At 40.0% G+C, this 20,257-nt stretch overlaps 2 protein-coding genes and 1 pseudogene across 3 annotated transcripts; 2 read left to right on the top strand and 1 right to left on the bottom strand.

Annotated features, from left to right (window-relative positions):
• Nucleotides 1-951: 951 nt before the first annotated feature.
• LOC115978745 (pentatricopeptide repeat-containing protein At2g02980, chloroplastic) lies at nucleotides 952-3,327 on the top strand. Its single transcript, XM_031100603.1, has one exon. The coding sequence runs from the start codon at nucleotides 1,012-1,014 to the stop codon at nucleotides 2,797-2,799; it is 1,788 nt and encodes a 595-aa protein (XP_030956463.1). The 5' UTR covers nucleotides 952-1,011; the 3' UTR covers nucleotides 2,800-3,327.
• A 526-nt stretch (nucleotides 3,328-3,853) lies between these two features.
• LOC115979362 lies at nucleotides 3,854-4,971 on the top strand (annotated as a pseudogene).
• A 418-nt stretch (nucleotides 4,972-5,389) lies between these two features.
• Nucleotides 5,390-12,865, bottom strand: LOC115982791 (TMV resistance protein N-like). 2 transcript variants are annotated; one of them, XM_031105505.1, is made up of 7 exons: nucleotides 12,591-12,865; nucleotides 12,049-12,556; nucleotides 10,681-11,821; nucleotides 10,194-10,466; nucleotides 9,303-10,103; nucleotides 7,872-9,196; nucleotides 5,390-5,539 (listed from the first exon to the last, which is right to left on the bottom strand). In XM_031105505.1, exons 2-6 carry the CDS (start codon nucleotides 12,549-12,551, stop codon nucleotides 8,219-8,221), a joined length of 3,696 nt encoding a protein of 1,231 aa, XP_030961365.1. In that variant the 5' UTR covers nucleotides 12,552-12,556; nucleotides 12,591-12,865; the 3' UTR covers nucleotides 5,390-5,539; nucleotides 7,872-8,218. The 2 variants fall into 2 exon arrangements, with proteins under 2 accessions (XP_030961365.1, XP_030961364.1); XM_031105504.1 differs by having other exon boundaries at nucleotides 12,049-12,865.
• Between the last annotated feature and the right edge of the window lie 7,392 nt (nucleotides 12,866-20,257).

Here is a 20,257-nt window from a genome sequence, read left to right as displayed (position 1 = left end):
AAACCAATTGTGCAAATTAACACCCTGGGTGAGTATCTTATGCCCAAATTGTTAACGGCCTCTCATTTTATCTATGGATAGTGGGAGTGATGTTTTGGATTCCAAACTCATTGATTATGTATGTAATTTTTTTTTTTTTAAAGCCCAGGCCCTTTTTTATTTATTTATTTTTTGAATGGTATAAAGCTTAATAGATTGGAGATTAGGATATTCATTTCGAATTTGATATAAAACTAAAGTTTTATATTCCAAGAGTTTTGTAGTTAAGTGATATTATTTTTTCTCATTTATGAGGATAATCATAATTCAAATTCCACCTTCCATTGTTGTAACACCAATAATTTTATAGTTCAATGACATTACTTCTTCTCATTTGTGAGGATTCAAATTCTGCCACCCATCATTGTAACGATCAATTCATTGTAATAAAAAACAAAACTAAAGTCTCATGCACCATTCTTCTTATTTGTTTACTTTCTTTTTTTCCAACCTTGGTATATAAGTCACTTAAATTTTTTTTTTTTTTGGATATATAATTTGTTAGTTAAAGATTTATAGTTAAGGATGTGAAGGTTTTTAATTATGAATGTTTCTGTTGAAAATATCAAAAAGTGTTAACTAGTTGAGTTATTAGGCTCTCGGATTAATTTTAAGTACAAAGCAAGGAACTAATGTATACCAAATGCAACAGATGGCCAATGATTTAGCCATATAGGATTTGACCAACCCAGTTTGTTTTATAGATAGATTATGTTAACAGGATGCTTTTAAGAGAATTATTAATAAGTCATTTTAAGATAAATTTGATATAACTTTAATAAGAAATATAAAAAATTATCAAAAAAATTAATTTATTTTTCTAAACGCAAAAAATTTTTCAAAAAATAATTCATAAACTGATACCCACATCCATTAACTTTTTCCCTTTGTGGATAAGGTCCACAAGTCACAACCAGAAAAGCAATACTCACATGGACGTGATTACCATGTGGATGTAATCTTTAGAAAAATATGGCAGCAGCTAATGCTCTCCAAATCAGCCCATTTTCTTCTCCTCCAAAGCCCAACACTACCTCTCCTCTGTCTCTCTTACCCCAATGCACTTCTCTCAGAGAGCTTAAGCAAATCCAAGCCTTTACCATCAAAACCCACCTCCAAAATGACATCAATGTCCTCACCAAGCTCATCAGTTTCTGTACTCTCAATCCTAGTGCTACCCTTATGGACCATGCCCACCAACTGTTCGACCAAATTCCCCAACCAGACATTGTGGTCTTCAACAACATGGCCCGTGGATACTCCCGCTCCAATGCCCCTCTTCGGGCCATTGTGCTCTTTTCTGATATCCTATGCTCTGGCATTATCCCTGATGATTATACCTTCCCTTCTCTTCTCAAGGCATGTGCAAGCTCTAAGGCATTGCAAGAAGGTAAACAATTGCATTGCCTTGCTACCAAACTTGGTCTCAACCATAACATATATGTATGTCCCACATTGATAAATATGTATACTGAGTGCAATGATGTGAACGCGGCTCGCCGCGTCTTTGATAAGATAGTTGAGCCTTGTGTTGTTTGTTACAATGCAATAATTACGGGATATGCTCGAAGTAGTCGGCCCAATGAGGCATTGTCATTGTTTCGTGAATTGCAAGCGATTAATCTCATGCCTACTGATGTAACACTGCTTAGCGTACTTTCATCTTGTGCTTTGTTAGGAGCATTAGACTTAGGGAGGTGGATACATGAGTATGTGAAGATACATGGTTTTGATAAATATGTAAAGGTCAACACTGCTCTTATAGATATGCATGCAAAGTGTGGAAGCTTGGATGATGCAGTGTCTGTCTTTGAGAACATGTCTGTAAGAGATACACAGGCTTGGTCAGCCATGGTTATGGCATATGCAACTCATGGGCATGGTTCCAAAGCCATATCACTGTTTGAAGAAATGAAGAGGGCGAGGGTGCGACCTGATGAAATTACATTTTTGGGTCTTTTATATGCTTGCAGCCACACTGGCTTAGTAAGGGAAGGTTGTGAGTATTTCTACAGCATGAGTGACAAGTATGGGATTTTGCCGGGTATCAAGCACTATGGATGTATGGTGGATTTGCTAAGTCGAGCTGGTCGCTTAGATGAGGCTTATAAGTTCATCGATGCATTACCAATCAAACCCACTCCCATACTTTGGCGAACCTTGTTATCTGCTTGTAGCAGCCATGGCAATGTAGAATTGGCAAAGCGAGTGATTGGACGAATTTTTGAATTGGATGACTCTCATGGAGGAGACTATGTGATCTTATCAAACTTGTGTGCAAGGGCTGGGAGATGGGAAGATGTGAATTATTTGAGGAAGCTGATGAAAGACAAGGGGGTGGTGAAGGTACCCGGGTGTAGTTCAGTGGAGGTGAACAATGTCGTGCATGAATTCTTCTCTGGGGAGGGAGTGCAATCTGTTTCTACAGATTTGCACCGGGCACTTGACAACTTAGTCAAGGAATTGAAGTTGGTTGGGTATGTTCCTGATATTTCTTTAGTATTTCATGCAGACATGGAAGATGAGGACAAAGAAATTACTCTAAGATATCATAGTGAGAAATTGGCTATTGCTTTTGGGCTTCTAAACTCTCCCCCTGGTACAAAAATTCGGGTGGTGAAGAATCTACGGGTCTGTGGGGATTGTCATTCTGCTGCTAAACTTATATCATTGATTTTTGATAGGGAGATAATTCTTAGAGATATCCAACGATTCCATCATTTCAAAGATGGGAAGTGCTCTTGTGGAGACTACTGGTAGTAGAATTTGTTCAGCCAAAAAATTATGTTTATCATTACAGAGATATCTACTGGCTTTGACGGTTAGAATATTCTCTGTCGCATTTAGTGGAAGGTTTGTTCTGGTCAGATTACATTTGCATCTAGCATCTCCACATATTTGACATACTCCAGTGATTTTCACGTAATGTGAGAGCTGGGAAGAGCAAACACAACTGGTTCCACGTTCAGGCTCGTAGACATCCACTTGGGTTCATCATTGGTGTATTTGTAATACTGATGTGTAGAGTTACTAACATGAAGCTGGTGTGGATCATTAACTTGCTAGATTTATATAATTCATTACTCATTGTTGATTATGGCTTGTACAATTTTCTGTAGATTTTAAAGACATAAAGTAATAGTTGTATAGAGAAAATGCTATGTAATATGGCCGAAAACCTTAACTGGGTTTATGCAAATGTATGATGCAAGATTGTGCATCTTTGGAATCTATTTGTACAAATAAATCGGTTCCAAAGAGTGGAATAAAGCCTTTAGTTGATTTGTACAGATAAAAAATTGGTTCCAAAAAGTGGAATAAAGCCTTTTGTAATTTAGGAAAATCAATTACTTTTAAACGCAAAGCAAAGGAAAATGATGTGACAGAAGTTGTTCTTGCTCTCAATGAGGACGTTTTACTGGTCTGAGTGTATTTTTGTTGCTATTTTTTGTACTTGGTTTTCTGTAACTCTTTAATAGCAAGGAAAAAAGAAGTCAAAGTTAGTTGTTTAAATATGATAAGTAAATAATAATTAAATTTTTTTTTTTTCACAAAAATACAGACAAAACCAATGAAGTTGTGGAAATAAGTCAATAATTTTGTCCCAACTCGTCCCAACTCCCAATGTGAAAGGCTAATCCCGTGAATTTGTTTCGCACAACACAAGTGATAAATTAATAGCAATAGCAGTAAGCATATGCTGCACCAAATATTCTGTCCACACTTACGTTTTTGCCTATAAGTACTGCCATTCACACCATGACACCACCCTAAGTCCAAAAACAAATCCCACAACTCACTGACACACACAGAGATGAAACCCAATTGTGCAATCTTCATCAAGCTTTTATTAGTACAATGCCTAGCAATTGGTTGTGTTTCAAAGAGTTTAGAATTCTTCTATCTTGTACAACAGGTGAGTGGGATTATTTAAGAGAGAGATCATCCTTTTGAACGCTAACTGTCATAACATCACAAACTTTTTTCTTGATTTCAGCACTCTAAATCTCTAATGATGTCTGTGACACAAAGCAAAGTTGTTGCTATCAAACAAGAAGAAAAGCCAAAACAAATTTCGGCATTCATGGGCTTTGGCCTAATTACAATGAGGCTCATACCCGTCCAACTACGATCCTAACAACTCTTTCGATTAATCCAAGGGACCAATTTCTTATTAGGAAAATGTTAAAGTTGTTCTCAATTTTACTATATATAAGACTTGTAAACTAACTTGATAATAAATGTAATTGGAACTACATCGATAACATGAGCACTTAAATTTCTAAAGTTTATATATTAAATTTTGTAGCAATTGTAGCATCATTCATCATTCATTTTATTACACATAAGTACATAGCTTCCATTCCATCACTAATAATGTTCATTGCATATCATTCTATAGATTTCAAACCTAATTAGCAGAATGTAAGTAAGTTGGCCAACACTGGCTTGCCCAAGCGGCGATGGTTCCCCATTTTGATCACAAGAATGGGAGAAACATGGGACTTGCTCCGAGTCCATCCTTTACTAGCATGGATACTTTCAAACACCTCTAAACCACAAAGACAAAGTAGACCTCCTCCAAATTCTTGAAAGTGCAGGTAACTCTTCATCTCTTTAGTAACTTGAAATTGATTGTTCAAGCTTAATTTCTTAAACATTCTCTTTGTTTTTTAATTTCCACTATAACATTGAGTTGGGGAAAAAAAATGTTACCAGGATCCAACCTAATGGCAGTTCTTACAGCTTAAGTAGCATAAGTTATAATATAAAAGGAGCAATTAGGCATGCTCCTGGGTAGAATGCAATGTTGATGCATCAAGGAATAACCGGCTTTATCTTCGTGTAGACACTTTTGGGTCATAACTCATCAAATGTCCCGTGCTACCAAAAGGGAGATATGCCTCCAATATTAATTTCCCTACCTTCTAAATATAATAAGAGGAAGAAAGTGGAATGTCTCTTAAACATCGTTTGCTAATAGCGTATTGGATATTTCGATTGTGGTCCTACCTAATTACCATTTATATTCTCTTGTGGCATAATATAATCTATGGAAAATAATAATATCTATTATGTACACCTTTACATTGAAGAAAAATAAAATTTTCATTATAGAAATGAAGTCTCTGAATCTTGATTCATATTCTGTGGGTTACTATCAATGACTTTATATTGAATGAGGTTCTTTGCATTTTTATTAAAATTTCTCTAAGAATCTTTGTTAAAAAGAAAATCCTAACTGGCCAATCGTTATGACCTTTGGGAGCATGATACAAAAATACTGAGAAACATTTATGCAAGCCAACAAAAACATAGGCAAACACGTCCAAAAAAAGAAGAAGAAACATTTATGCAAAAAGGTTCATTCTATTACTTTGATTTAGTAGCTTTCCTTCTTTGTCATTTGAGTTACAGCTTATTGGCTTTTTCCAATTACCTTCTACAGCCTTTAGGGTGCTATCTTTAGAAGCAACTGCCACAGTAATACCTTCAGCACCTGTATATAAAGAACAACTTTAACATTGATAGTGCAAAGAAATAGTCACTGAAACCATGACCATTAGAAAGAAGCAGATATTGCCATGTTGGTGAACAAAGGATAGATGAAAAACCAATCTTAAGAAACCAAGTTGGATTAAAAAAAGTATAAAACTATTACTAAATTACTTCATAGATACAAAGTTCTTAAACAATTCAAGGCAAAGAGGTCCCAAGTTCAGGTGCAACAGTAGTTTCTTTTGGCATTTCTAGGAAGTAAGAAGCACTTTAGATTATCAATCACCATATTTGGTATGTAAGAAGCAATTTAGGTTATCAATATTTTGCATATTTTAACTTCCTAACAATGGGGAAGAAATACACTTTCTTTATCTTAGATTTAGGCTTCTTATAAGCTTCCTTTTCCTCTTTCAGTAACAACATCACCACCTTAACAAAAACAGTCCCCATGAATCAAAATTCCTAAGCAAATCTAAACATCCCCATAAAGCATATATTAATCTCCAAAAGGAATATAAGCAAAGCACTTACCAATAGGACTACCATATTAATAGGAAATTTTTTGCTCAAAGCCAAGCTTAACTGAAAAAATTTAGTGAAGCCCAGAGGAAATCAAATGCAACCCATGTCATGGTAATGATTATAGCAAAATTTATTTCTATTGCAATTACAGTGCATAATGGTATGTTTATTATTTTCCATACCTTTTGTTGTTTAGTTTGTAAAGTTTATTTAATACTTGTCCTTCTAAATTGCATTACAGGGGGTATGTACAATAAAATCTGGCTAAGCATTAGAACACAATCAATTATTTAAAAAAAAAAGAAAAAAAAAATGTTGGTATTGTTTCTTGGTCCTCTCAGTTTGCTATTTTACATAAACAATGCTTGGGACACAATTTCTAGTTAAGATATCATTCATGAATTCAGATAGAAGTTTGGATACCAAATAACTTTCACTAAGGAAATATGGTTCTAGTAACCTCAACAGAAAATTGCAAATCCTTTCTAGTGATCACAGCAGAGTAGGACAAGATGTGAAGAACTTGAAAGAGAGAGAGAGAGAGAGAGAGACTAACAATTAGATAAAAAGGTAGATTTAATGCTGAAGTATGATAAACCTATACCAGTTTTCTATATAACATAAACAATGCTTGGGACACAATTTCTAGTTAAGATATCATTGGTGGATTCACATTGAAGTTAAGATACAAAATAACTATCAGTGAGGATGGAAAGTTTTCTATAAGATTTTTTTACCTTGTACTTCCTAAGTGATGGAAATTTTGGTTTAGGCAGTAAGGATGGAAAGTTTTCTAAAATAATTTTTTACCTTGTACTTCCTAAGTGATGGAAAGTTTGGTTTATGCATTCTTACAAATACTTTGAGGGAGCAGATAACACATGCCACTAACCTAAATCTTCAACTTGTAGTACAACTTTAAACAATGAATAATTCTTCTTCATTCAATTCCAAATTCATTGAAAACCCAGCACCAAAACAACAATTAAGCTCCACAAAGTTCCACACTACACTCCAAATCATCACACCAGTATATCTCAAACCCAATAAAAGAAAACACAAATTACATAATAGTTACTAAGTATTTACCATCTAATTAGAGTATTGGGATGGGTACTAGCAATTTTCTCATAATCAATCTTTATATCTCTAAGAGCATTTCCATCTAGGATTCCAAAAAGTTCTATTTTACAACCTCAAAACCTACTTTATCTATTTTACCATCTCATTTTACAACTCACCCAACATCCCAGTTTCTATTTTTATATACAACTCATTAAGATAATATAAACTATACCATCAAATAATATAAAAAATTCAGTTTCTCTCTATTCACTTCCTTCTCTCTTTCCCCTCAACCTTTTTGTCTCTCTCTCCGGTAGACCCACACAACACCTTCTCCTAAACTCACGGATTTTTTTTTCTGCAGAATTGCTAGTCTGCAATGCAAACCAGTTTTATTTTTTCTGCAGAATTGCTTTTCTGCAAACCATTTTTTTTTCTGCAGAATTGCTGGTCTGCAAACCAGTTTCTTGCTTCCCCTGAGTTTGGTTTTTTCAGAGTTCTTATAATTATTTTTTCATAAAAACTGGGATATTTATTAAAAGAAACACAGAACACATAAACAGAGTTTTAAAACAAAACGAAGCAGACACACAGGATTAAACAAAACCCAAAACGGATACTACAACTACAACTACAGGACAGAACAACAAAACAATACACTTATAAGTTGATATGATAATGATATCCATTGCCATTGGGTAAAAGACGCAAATGAAACAGTGCTAATAAAAAGGGAAACATACCTTGGCATCAAATGCAAAAGAAACCGGACAGAAACAAAAGAGGAGAAACAGTTTCAATGTGATTTTTTTATTGAGGCATATTTCCTCTGAGTTCATCAAAATGCCCTCAGTTTCTTCGATGATGAATAGAGATTGAAGTTGACAAAGTCATGGGCTGTTGAAGTTGAACACAAACAAAACCCACCACTAACGGTTAAGCCAAAATGCATATCTGCCCTGCCCAAGGCTAAGTTGTATTCATTTGTTGTATCCTTAGGAAGCACCACCTTTTTCTTTTTTTACTCGACAGAACAGAATGAAATGTTTAGGCTGGTGGGCACTAAGGTCTAAGGGCCTCAATCACCCTTTCAGGAAAAATTTCTGGGGCTGCAAAAGCAAAATAGCTTAAAAAGCCTGGTGGTTGGCTCAACTAGCCAACTCATGCATGACATAGATGTGTCATCAAGGACCAGAGGAGACTGATATTCTTCTTTATCATCAGATCCATAAAATGTCAACTCACGCTGGTAATCAACGACATCATCATCATCACGTCCAGCAGTTAGAAGGGGCAAGTTAGGTATTACAGATTCTTGAGGAGGACAAGTGCATTCTACATGGACCCCCCACCTTTTTATGAGGGTGGGATTTAGTGGCTCAATACAAGGATTGGGTTCAACATCATAATGAGCAAAACAGGTTCTATATGTAACCTCAACGCGATTCAGTTCAGTTGGATTTGATTCTTTCAAATGCTGCTGCAGAAGCCATTGACATGGAGAAAATAAGAACAGATGATTATAATTATTTTCAGATGGACGAAAATACCCACATTCACGTTCTTCACAACCATTGATGGAAATGAAAACATAGCAATCATAAAAGCGCTTATGTGCCTCATCTGGTCCAAGAGCAATACAGACAGCCAATTTTGGAAATTTGCAACCAACCCAGAACAATATGGTTTTTTCAACACTTTGATGGTTGAACCACTTTGGAATCTCAGTTCCTGGTACATGAAGAGTACAAGCAATGTCCCCATATTCATATTCAACGCCCTCAGCTTCATATGGGAAATAATTGGAGAACTGTGGATCCATTGATATGTCCCCATCTTCATATTCTTTTTTTTTGATAAATAATATGTCCCCATCTTCATATTTAGCGCCCTCAGCTTTAGATGGTAAATAATTGGAGAACTGCGGATCCATTGATATGTCCCCGTCTTCAGATTCAGCACCCTTAGTTTCAGATGGGAAGTAATTGGTGAACTGTGGATCCATTAATTTGTTGCTTCTTGCACAGCCACAAACTCTATTTGGTAAAATCCCTATAATTTCTATTACCTGCATGCAATTAGAAAATTCAAGATTATTCTTTTAGCAAATCTCGTAAAGTATTTAGAGAAAGTAACAAAAATTGTTTCTTCATATCTTAAAGAAAGAGAGAGACCTGATTCAATAGCCCGCTTGGTGATTGAGAATCCAACAACATGCAATTCTCTGCAAGAACGGTTCTTATCGATTGGGGAAGTCCTTGAATTTCACAAAGATGCTTGCAATTCGAAATTAAAAGTGATTCTAATTTGGGAAGTCTGCTAAGGCTTTCAGGGATGGTAACAATATTGGTTTCAGATAGATCTATCATTTCCAATGCGGGGAAGTAATCAAGCTTCATTAAAAGATCTAATTCAATTATGTTTTCAAAGTGCTGGAAATCCAGTGGTTTCATCTCCACAAACCCATATCCTGAAGAGCTATCAAAAAAATTGCATGTCGGTCTCAATTTGGTAGTAGTAGTGTCCAATATCCGAAGCTGTTGCAATTTATAAATGCTATCTGGAAGATCCCGAAGGTTTTCGCATTTATCAAGGCTTAATGTATCAAGCTTAGTGAGATGCTCGATTGATGAAGGCAACTCTCTAATGCCACTCTCACCTAAATATAAAATCTCTAAACATCCCATTTCTGGATGAAAATTAGGGAGCTTCTCAAGCCTCGAGCAACTAGTAAGACAAAAATATTTAAGAGATTTCAACTTGAGTTGGCTTGGAAGAAATTGAAGTTTTTTGCAATGAGCGAGGTTCCATCTTTTAAGCTTTTCAAGAGATCCAAAGCATTCATCAATCTCAACTAAATTTTTACAAAAAGCAAGATCCAAACTCTCTAAATTTGGGGCCCATAATTTAGGTAATTTCGTAATAAATTCACAACGTTCGAAATTGACATCTTTCAAATTTTCTAACCGCCATTCCTGTAGGGAAAACAAACCAAAAGTTAACTACAACAAAATTTGAAATAAAAATTTAACAAAGTCCCAATGTAAAAATATACATAATCATACCTGGTTGATTAACTTCGGCAGTCTAATGCAATTACGTGGCATCTCAATAGCAACAAGTTGTTCAGGAAAATATTCGGATGGCCAGTGAAAAGGATAATCGGGCCACTTAAGAAGTATTAAATTGTTGGGAAGAAATTTAAGTGGTTTACAAATATGTACATTCTCAACTATTAGAAATTTGAGATTTTCCATCCTTTTGAAAGCTTCAGTGTGTAGTTGCACCTCTACTGGTTGAGGCGAATGCAACATTATGCCTCGAATTTTTTTTGATCCCTAATTGGAGAAGCATTAAGTGAACCATAGAAAATAAAAGAATTTTCCAAATATATAAATATTTTGAAATTAAAAAAGAAACAATAATATTGATGAACTAATATTTTATAAAATGTTAGAAAGAAAGAAAAATTAAATAAAAAATACAATACTTTCTACCTAGTGAAAAATAAAAAAATAAAGAGCAAAATAATTGAAGAAAAAGAACTTATACCTTATTTCTAGTTAGTACTTCAAGCGAGTCCTTATAACAATATAACCTACTACGTTTTCCGAGGATGTCTGGTGCTTGTTGTCGAACAACTTCCTTGCCCATTTGTTGTACCAAGTCATGCATTGACAATCTACCATATTGATCAACAACTACAAGACACTTATTAACAAGTCTCGGAATACCAAAACTTGGATATAATTCACAAGCATCTAATATCTTTACCACATAATCTTTGTACCATCCTTTGAAGAAACATGCAATATCTAGAAAAATATCTTTCTCAGTGTCATTCAATCCATCATAACTTACTCTAAGTATTTTTTGAATTTCTTTATTGGGAATTTTGCTATACATATCTAATGCACTTTCCCATTCATCTTTAGCTTTTCCACACAAATCACGAGCAATTATTTCTAGAGCTAGTGGAAGGCCATTAGCAAAATCTATGAATTTAGTTGCAAGTTTAGAATAATCTTCATTGTGGGGTTTGTTTCCAGGAAAGGCATGCTCTTTAAAGAGTTGAAGAGCTTCATGTTTGTTTAATTGCTCGACCTTGAATTCCTTGACCTTGTAAGTTGTACAAACTTTTTCTTTAAGGGCAGCTAACCAGTGTCTATCTCTTAATGTTATAATGATTCTGCTTCTGGAAGCAAACCAATTACATTTTCCAAGCAAATTTTCTATTCTTGTCGAATCATCAACGTCATCAAGAATTAAAAAAACCCTTTTACAGCAAAGTCTCTTCTCTATCAAATTGATTCCTCTAAATCTGTTGCCCACTTTCCAATTACCATCCCCTAAGATGTCATTAAGAAGTTGCTCTTGTAGTTTGATTATGCCAGCATCTGTCCCCAAATTTTCTCTAACATTCATTAAAAAGCTGCTTCCATCAAAATGTTTAGCAATTTTATTATAAACAGCTTTTGCAATTGTAGTCTTTCCTATACCAGGAAGGCCATAAATCCCTACCACGCAAAATTCATCTGACTCAATATCTAAAAGTGACTCTATGGCCTCTACACGAGACTTTATTCCAACTGGGTATTCAGCAACATATAACTGCGTCCAATTTACTTTAGCATTTGCTATCTCTTCAACAATGTTTTGGACGAAGTCAGATTCAGACTTATATGTAGCGCAGCTGACAATCACAGAGCATAAGAAAACATATAATTAGATAGATTAGCAGATGAACTACGAATTCAAGATAACTGGTTGTGATTTATAACAAACAATTGACGCATTTTTTGATAAAGTAAATGGAATACAATTCACATATGTTTGATAACTGTCATTGATATAAACATCATATTAACAGTACAAACTCAATAAAAGCATGAACTATGATATCAACAATCAGATACATACCCTTTCTTGTAATGACACCCAGATGCATTAGCTGCTTTTATTAGAGCATCCCTCCACCTCTGCACCTTGTTATCCTTCAACTTCTTTTCATGTTTAGCGAGTGCTTTTCCAAAGTTTCCCTTTTGATTTCGTATTTCTGATGGATCAACGTTGTAAAAAACTGGAAGAATTTGAACCTCTTGGTCCTTTTCTTTACACTCAACAATCTCAGCAAGTTCATCCAAGCACCATATGGAGTCGGCGTAGTTTTCAGAGAAGACAATAGCCAAAATCGATGAATTTTGGATGACTTGGATAAGTTCTTCCGAAATTCCTTCTCCCCTATGAAGTTTATCATCGATGAAGGTGTTGATGCCTTTGTCGCACAAAGCCTTATATAAATGGCTGGTAAAACCTTCGCGGGTATCTTCACCTCTAAAGCTCAAGAAGACGTCATAGTTCCATCGGCGAGTGGAAGAAGAAGAAGAAGAGGAGGAGGCTCCTTCACTGTTCAGGAAAGTCATTGATGGGATCTATAAACAGACGATTGAAAAAAGAAATAGGAATCGAATAGACAGAGATGCCGATCTGACCCAGTCTTGGCAGCGTGGAGGAGGACGAGCGGCGGTGGACGGTGAAAGCCGATCTAACTTGGCTGATCTCCGCTGGTCGAGCGACTTTTCAAATAGGTCCTTAGCTTGAGAGAGACAAATCTTCCACGAAGGTGTGGTGGCGGTGCGGTGGAGCAGGGCGGAGATTCTTCATCGGCGATATCTCTTCTCTTTTCTCTCTCTTTGTCTCTGTGTGTGTGTGTGTGTTTTTTTATTTATTTTTATAATTCTTTGTCTGTGTGTTTGACAAAAAGGAAAGGCCGTGCGGACTTTTTTTAATGATAAGTTTTTTTATTTTAATAAAAGTTAATGACAATTTTTTTTTTTTAAGGAAAATTAATTTAAGGTTAGATAGGTTTAATTATCAAAAAAAGATTTGATAGGTTTTCCTTCAAATAAAACCGAAAGAGTAATTAATAAGTTAATGATTATTAAAAATTAAAAGATAATATTATGCAAAAATTAATGAATAAATTTATTCCAATTTACATAGATTTGATAAACTTTTTTTTTATATAAAAAGATAGAATTCTACTTCTAGATACTTGAACTTCAGTTCTTACCATCTACATCCCACAAGCACTTATACTTGTGAAGTGACCATCCCACCAAGAGTGGTGATAGATTTGATAAACTTTAAATTACATAGGCCTTGCACCAAATTAGCATTGATTTAATAAAGATAAACAAATTAATAAAATAAACATGGAAATTAAAATTATACTTTTAACAAAAATGATCGAAATTTGGAAAATATTACCATTAGAAGATTTAAAAGTATAAATATTGGAAATTTGAAAAAAATAATTGTTGAAAATGAATATTAATAAATGATAAAAAAATTAAAAAATAATAAAAGAATATTAAAGAATGAATGAAGAAATGATATTTAAAGGAGATAAAAAAAAATGATAAAAAGTCTATTAGATAGTATATTTGAAAAGGAAAAAGTAAAAGACACAAGTAATTGTTCACTTTTCAAACTATACAAAAATTTGGAGAGTCTACTAAAGATGCTCTTACTTTAAAACGAATCTAGTTTTTTTTTTTTTTTTTTTTAATTATTAAAGGATGAGATAAATAGATATAAGCACAAAATAAGCTAAGGTAACAAAAAAAAAAAAAAAGCATTTTAAGAGGTTTTTAAAACAACTCTAGAGGTACAAAAAAAAATTATAACTATCAAAATGTCAGGTTTTTAATGATAAGTAAATAAGTAATGTCATTGATTGGCGCAAATAAACACCAATAATAATTTGTCAACACAAATGTTGTGAAAATTGTTGTTGTACGGCACCTGGATCCCGGGCCCATACAGGCCCGGAGCCCAGCCTTATGCCGTCCTTGGGCACAGGCCCATGCATTCCCCAGGCCCAGTCCTATGCTGGCCTTAGACACAGGCCCATTAGAAAGGTCCAATTCTCCTGCGCCCTTCCTGAAGTTTCCTTGATAAACAAACAAGTGTAAGGTATTGAAGTCCAAGTGGTGGTCGGTCAAAAGTTCCCGGTCATGTATATAAACCTTTACCGGGAAGGTGTGACTTGCACAGGAAACTGGATTGCCGAGCATGATCAGGCACGATGGAACCAAGTTCCAAGATCATAAATGCCGCACCGTCCTCCCACCTGAACATCCACTTTAATCAGAAAGTATTGGACCTTCAGTAGCACTAACGGTGGCTGTAATCACAATCTCCCAAGTGGTGGTCGGTCAAGAGTTCCCGGTCATGTATATAAACCTTTACCGGGAAGGTGTGACTTGCACAGGAAACTGGATTGCCGAGCATGATCAGGCACGATGGAACCAAGTTCCAAGATCATAAATGCCGCACCGTCCTCCCACCTGAACATCCACTTTAATCAGAAAGTATTGGACCTTCAGTAGCACTAACGGTGGCTGTAATCACAATCTCCCCACTAACCTTGGCTATAAATAGAGGAAAGTTGGGAGAAGAAAGGGGTTCAGAAACTTTGAGAGAAAAGAGTGAAAGAGTGAACATCAAACTGGGCGTTGCTTTGAGTCTCTCTGCCGAGAACGACCCATAGTAGGAAATCTTCAAGCCCACTACAAATAGATTGTGAGCCCATAGTAATCCAAGGCCCATAGGCCTCATACTTGGTTCTTACAATTGGCGCCCACCGTGGGGCCCTCCTACAAAGCTGTGGTTCGACTGAGACTCAAACGACGAGGATGTCTGAGGAGCGTTCAGGAGAGCGTGCACCAAGCGGCTCCATGGGATCTTCTCGGGGGTCAACATGGAGGGAGAGAAGGCAAAAAAGGCGGGAAGATAGGGAGCACTCAAGAAGGGAGGAAGGGTCCGGACAAGGAGAAGGGTCGGCTCAGACACACTGGACGGTTTCGGACGTCTCGGCGCATCGGCAGCATGACGAAAGGGACCGAGAGCTGGAACGGTTACGCAGACTGGTAATGGACTTAGAGCTGGAAGCAAGGGGTCGGCGAGATGAAAGGAATCGCAACTCCCAGCAAAGGAGAAACCAGGGTGAGGCCTCCAGCCGGTCTAATACGCATCGATCCCGAGACCGGTCGCGCTCCCAAGAGTCGCACCGGCAATCACGGGAACCACGCCATCGGCGGAACCGCTCACGGTCGCACGGTTATGATCACCAAGGATCAGAATCACCGGAAGAACGACTGCACCACAATGCCTCCATGGACGCAATGAGCCGGGCTCTGCGGATGGCGGCCCGGTCACCGTTCTCCGATGAAATTGAACGGGCCCCTATGCCGAGCAGATTCACACGACCACCATTCAATTCGTATGAGGGAAGGACAGACCCCGTGGAGCATGTTAGCCATTACATCCACATGATGTCTTTGCATGCGCACAACGATGCATTAATGTGTAAGGTTTTCCCCTCTAGTCTCGGTTCCACGGCACTGAGATGGTTCAATGGTTTGCGGAAGGGCTCCATACACAGCTTTGCCGAGCTGATTCAAGAATTCGGCAGCAGGTTCGTGACATGTAGCCGGGTGCAACAGCCGGTTGACGCACTACTTTCCATGAAGATGAGGGTTGGGGAAACCCTTCGGAGTTATGCCAGCCGATACTGGGAACTCTACAACGAGATTGGTGGAGGAAACGAGAAAATTGCGGCAAGCACCTTCAGAATGGGGCTCCCTGAGGATTCTGAATTACGGGAGTCACTGACGAGAAGACCCCCCGAGGACATGAGGCAACTGATGAGACGCATAGAGGAGTACAAACGCCTGGAAGATGACCGGCTGCAAAGCAGGGGGAAAGCTCCTTTAGTGGGGAGATCTCGGCAAAGCGTTTTGCCGGCAAAACCGAAACGAGACTTCAGAATGCAGGGACCAGAGGTGCAGATCGATGGGGTCAATGTGGTGTTTAAAGAGCCAGTGCACAAGATCCTGGAACGGATCAAAAACGAGCCATTCTTCAGGTGGCCGAACAAAATGGGGGGCGACCCATCTCGGAGGAACCAAAACCTATACTGCACCTATCACAGAGACAAGGGGCACACGACTGAACAGTGCCGGGTATTAAAAGATCATCTCGGACAGCTAGCAAGGGCCGGGTACTTGAAAGAGTTTGTAACAGATTCCGTTGACCGAGAAACCGGGCAGGGATCCCAACAGAAAAGGAATCCCCTTCCACCACCCCTGGGGGTAATCGAAGTCATCCATGCCGCACCAAGAAGGGCAGCAGCGGCAAAAAGGATACTGACAGTAGCCTGCGCGGAAGGAGAATCATCCAAGAAGAAGAAGAAAGGTGGACGGCCGACCATCTCGTTCGGAGAAGACGATTTCGAGGGGACGGTCCAACCCCACGACGATGCTTTGGTGGTGACTGCCCGGATAGGCGGATTCCTGGTGAAGAGGGTAATGATTGATCAAGGAAGCGGAGCCGACGTCATGTACCCGGATCTCTTTGAAGGGCTAGGGTTAAAGACCCAGGATTTGGCGAAGTATGACACGCCGTTGGTCTCGTTTGATGGGAGGGTTGTAATTCCCGAGGGGCAGATCTCTCTCCCAGTGGACATGGAAGGCAAGACAGTTATAGTTACATTTATAGTAGTCCGATCATTCGCACCGTACACCGCAATCCTGGGAAGGCCGTGGATTCACGCCATGGGGGCTGTCCCGTCCACCCTTCACGTGAAAGTGAAATTTCCTACCGAGAATGGAGTTGCCGTGGTAAGGGGGAATCAACAGGTGGCGAGGCAGTGCCTCGTCGCCGCGGTCCGGTGGGAGAAGGAACAGCTCGGTCGAACTGAGGAGAACGAGAAAGAAAATTCATAGCAATTACAGAAACCCCAGGGGGAAGCTGGGGCGGACGTTGCCGAGGAGGTGCTGAAGGTAAGAATTCTCCCAGATGCTGACAAGTATTTCCAGATAGGTACAAGCATGAACGACCGGGAAAGGGTAGATATGTTGCTGTTCCTATTGCAGAACGTGGATGTTTTTGCATGGAGCCCGTATGAAGTGCCCGGCGTAGATCCCGAGTTCATTGTCCACAGACTCAACGTGGATCCGTTATTCCCCCCAAAGAAGCAGAAACCGAGAAGAGCGTCGAGGGAACACGTCGATGCAGTAAACCTGGAGGTACAGCGGCTGAAGGATGCCGGAGCCATAAAGGAGATATTCTTCCCGAAGTGGTTGGCAAACACTGTCGTGGTGAAGAAGAAGAACGGGAAATGGAGAGTTTGTGTGGATTTCACAGACTTGAACAAGGCATGTCCCAAGGACCCATTCCCGATGCCCAAGATTGACCAGCTAGTAGATGCGACGTACGGGCATCCGAGGATGAGCTTCCTAGATGCCTTCTAGGGCTACCACCAGATTGCCTTAGCGCCCGAAGACCGAGAAAAGACAGCATTTATCTCCCTGAATGCAAATTATCACTACGAGGTCATGCCGTTCGGATTAAAGAACGCCGGGGCTACGTATCAGCGAATGATGACGAGAATGTTCCGAGAGAAAATTGGATGCACGGTTGAAGTTTATATCGATGATATGGTGGTGAAAAGCAGAATTGAGTCGCAGCATACCGAAGATCTCCGGGGAGTGTTTGAGATACTACGTCGGCACAAATTGCGCTTGAATGCCGAGAAGTGCACTTTCGGAGTGGGGGCTGGTAAGTTCTTGGGATATCTGATCTCTACTCGGGGAATAGAAGCTAACCCCGACCAGATAGAAGCCGTGAACCGCCTCAAACCACCAAGCAATCCCAAAGAGGTGCAAGTGCTCACTGGAATGTTAGCGGCCCTGAACAGATTCATCTCCAAGTCTGCCGACCGTTGCCGGCCTTTTTATCAGCTTCTGAAAAAGTGGAAGGGGTTTCGATGGGATGAGAGCTGCGATGAAGCCTTTCGAGAGCTAAAGGAGTATTTGGCAAAGGCGCCGAGGTTGACGGCCCCGGAGCCCGGGGAGGATCTGTTTATGTATCTCGCTGTCACCGACCATGCAGTAAGTGCTGTGTTGCTAAAAGACCGGGGAGTGCAGATGCCGGTGTATTACGTGAGCAAAACCTTGGTCGATGCCGAGACAAGGTACCTGCCTCTCGAGAAGTTAGTTTTGGCCCTGGTGCACGCCACGAGAAAGTTGCCACATCACTTCCAGGCACACACAGTGTTCGTCCTCACCGAGTATCCGTTGCAGTCACTATTGAAAAGATCAGACTTCACAGGGCGGATTGCCAAATGGGGGACTCGGTTGGGATCGTTTGACATAAGATACCGACCTAGAAGCTCAGTGAAGGGACAGGTTCTGGCTGACTTCATCGTAGAGTTTACACCCAAGGATGAAGGCAAGATAATCTGTAGTACGGAGGTTCGCCCGTGGATGTTATTTGTGGACGGCGCATCGAATGCTATGGGGGCCGGGGCTGGTATAGTCATAGTCACCCCTGAGGGTATACGACTGGAACACTCCCTCAGATTGGGGTTCAAAGTCTCGAACAATGAAGCCGAATACGAAGCCATGCTAGCCGAGTTAAGGGCAGTATTACATCTGGGCGCAAAGGACGTAGAGATCTACTCTGACTCTCGACTGGTTGTTTATCAGATCACTGGGGACTTTGAAGCTCGGGACCCCAGAATGAAAGCATGTCTCAGTACGGCAAAGCAAATTATCGGTCAGTTTGGAACGGTAAAGATATCCTAGGTAGCCCGGTCACAAAACAAGCACGCTGACTCTCTTGCCACGTTAGCCTCATCGGCTACCGAGGATACGCCGAGGCTCATCACGGTAGAACTTGTAAGGGAGCCAAGCATCCATGTGAAGAATGTTCCCGACCAAGCTGGAGTAGAGATTGCGCAAGTGGCGATAGCTGGTCCAAGTTGGATGAGCCTGATCATAGACTTCCTTGCCGAAGATAAAGTTCCGGAGAATGAGGCCGAGGCCAACAAGATTCGACGGATGGCTCCCAGATACTGGCTGTCTTCAGACCGAAAACTGTACCGAAGATCCTTTGCAGGCCCTTACCTCTTGTGCCTACATCCAAAAAGAGTCAAAGAACTTCTGACCGAGCTGCATGAGGGAGTGTGCGGCGGGCATGCCGGGGGACGATCTTTAGCACACAGGGCAATGACACAGGGATTTTGGTGGCCACAGATGCAGAAGGATGCCACCGAATACGTTCGGAGTTGCGAACAGTGTCAAAAGCACGCCCCAATGATCCATCAGCCTGCAGGACAGCTAAATCCTGTCAGCAGCCCGTGGCCATTTGCACAATGGGGGCTTGACATCCTTGGGCCTTTCCCCCGGGCAACGGGGAACCGCCGTTTTGTATTGGTGGCTGTAGATTACTTCACAAAGTGGGCTAAAGCAGAGGCCTTGGCTAATATCCGGGATTCCGACGTGAAAAAGTTTGTATGGAAAAACATAGTTACACGGTTTGGGGTGCCGAATTCGCTAGTGTCGGACAATGGGCTGCAGTTCGACAGCAATGCTTTCCGGAGCTTTTGTAGTAAGCTTGGCATCAAAAACAAGTATTCAACCCCGGCGTACCCACAAAGCAACGGCCAAGCTGAAGCGGTAAACAAGACTATTTTGAACGGGCTGAAGAAAAGATTGGACGGAGCAAAGGGAAGATGGGTGGAAGAGCTACCCAGTGTATTGTGGGCCTACCGTACGACCCCCAGGAGATCCACGGGTGAAACCCCGTTTTCCCTGACATACGGCTCAGAAGCAGTGATACCGACCGAGGTGAGCTTATGCAGTGCACGGGTGGCCGGGTTTGACCCCATACAGAACGCCAACCTGATGATGGAACACTTGGATTGGCTAGAAGAATGCAGGGAGGCCGCGACCGTACGTCTTGCCGAGTATCAGCAGAAGCTAGCCCAAAGGTACAACCGAAACGTGAAAAGCAGGGAATTCAGTGCCGGGGAACTAGTTTTAAGACGGGTAGTAGGGAACATGCGGGACTTGGCTGCAGGGAAGCTCGCTCAGAGTTGGGAAGGACCATACAGAGTCACGGCCATTGCGGGGGCAGGGGCCTACTACTTGGAAGACCTTGATGAGAGGCCGCTCCCCCGACCATGGAACGCCAACAACTTGAAGAAATTCTACGCATAATCATCGGTGTAAGCCAGAACTTGTACTCCATTAAAATTAAGAGCATGATGAACTTTTTG

This window comes from Quercus lobata, chromosome 3, assembly GCF_001633185.2.
Source record: "Quercus lobata isolate SW786 chromosome 3, ValleyOak3.0 Primary Assembly, whole genome shotgun sequence".
In the NCBI taxonomy this organism is placed as follows: Eukaryota; Viridiplantae; Streptophyta; class Magnoliopsida; order Fagales; family Fagaceae; genus Quercus; species Quercus lobata.
This window is presented reverse-complemented; position numbering and strand designations above follow the sequence as displayed.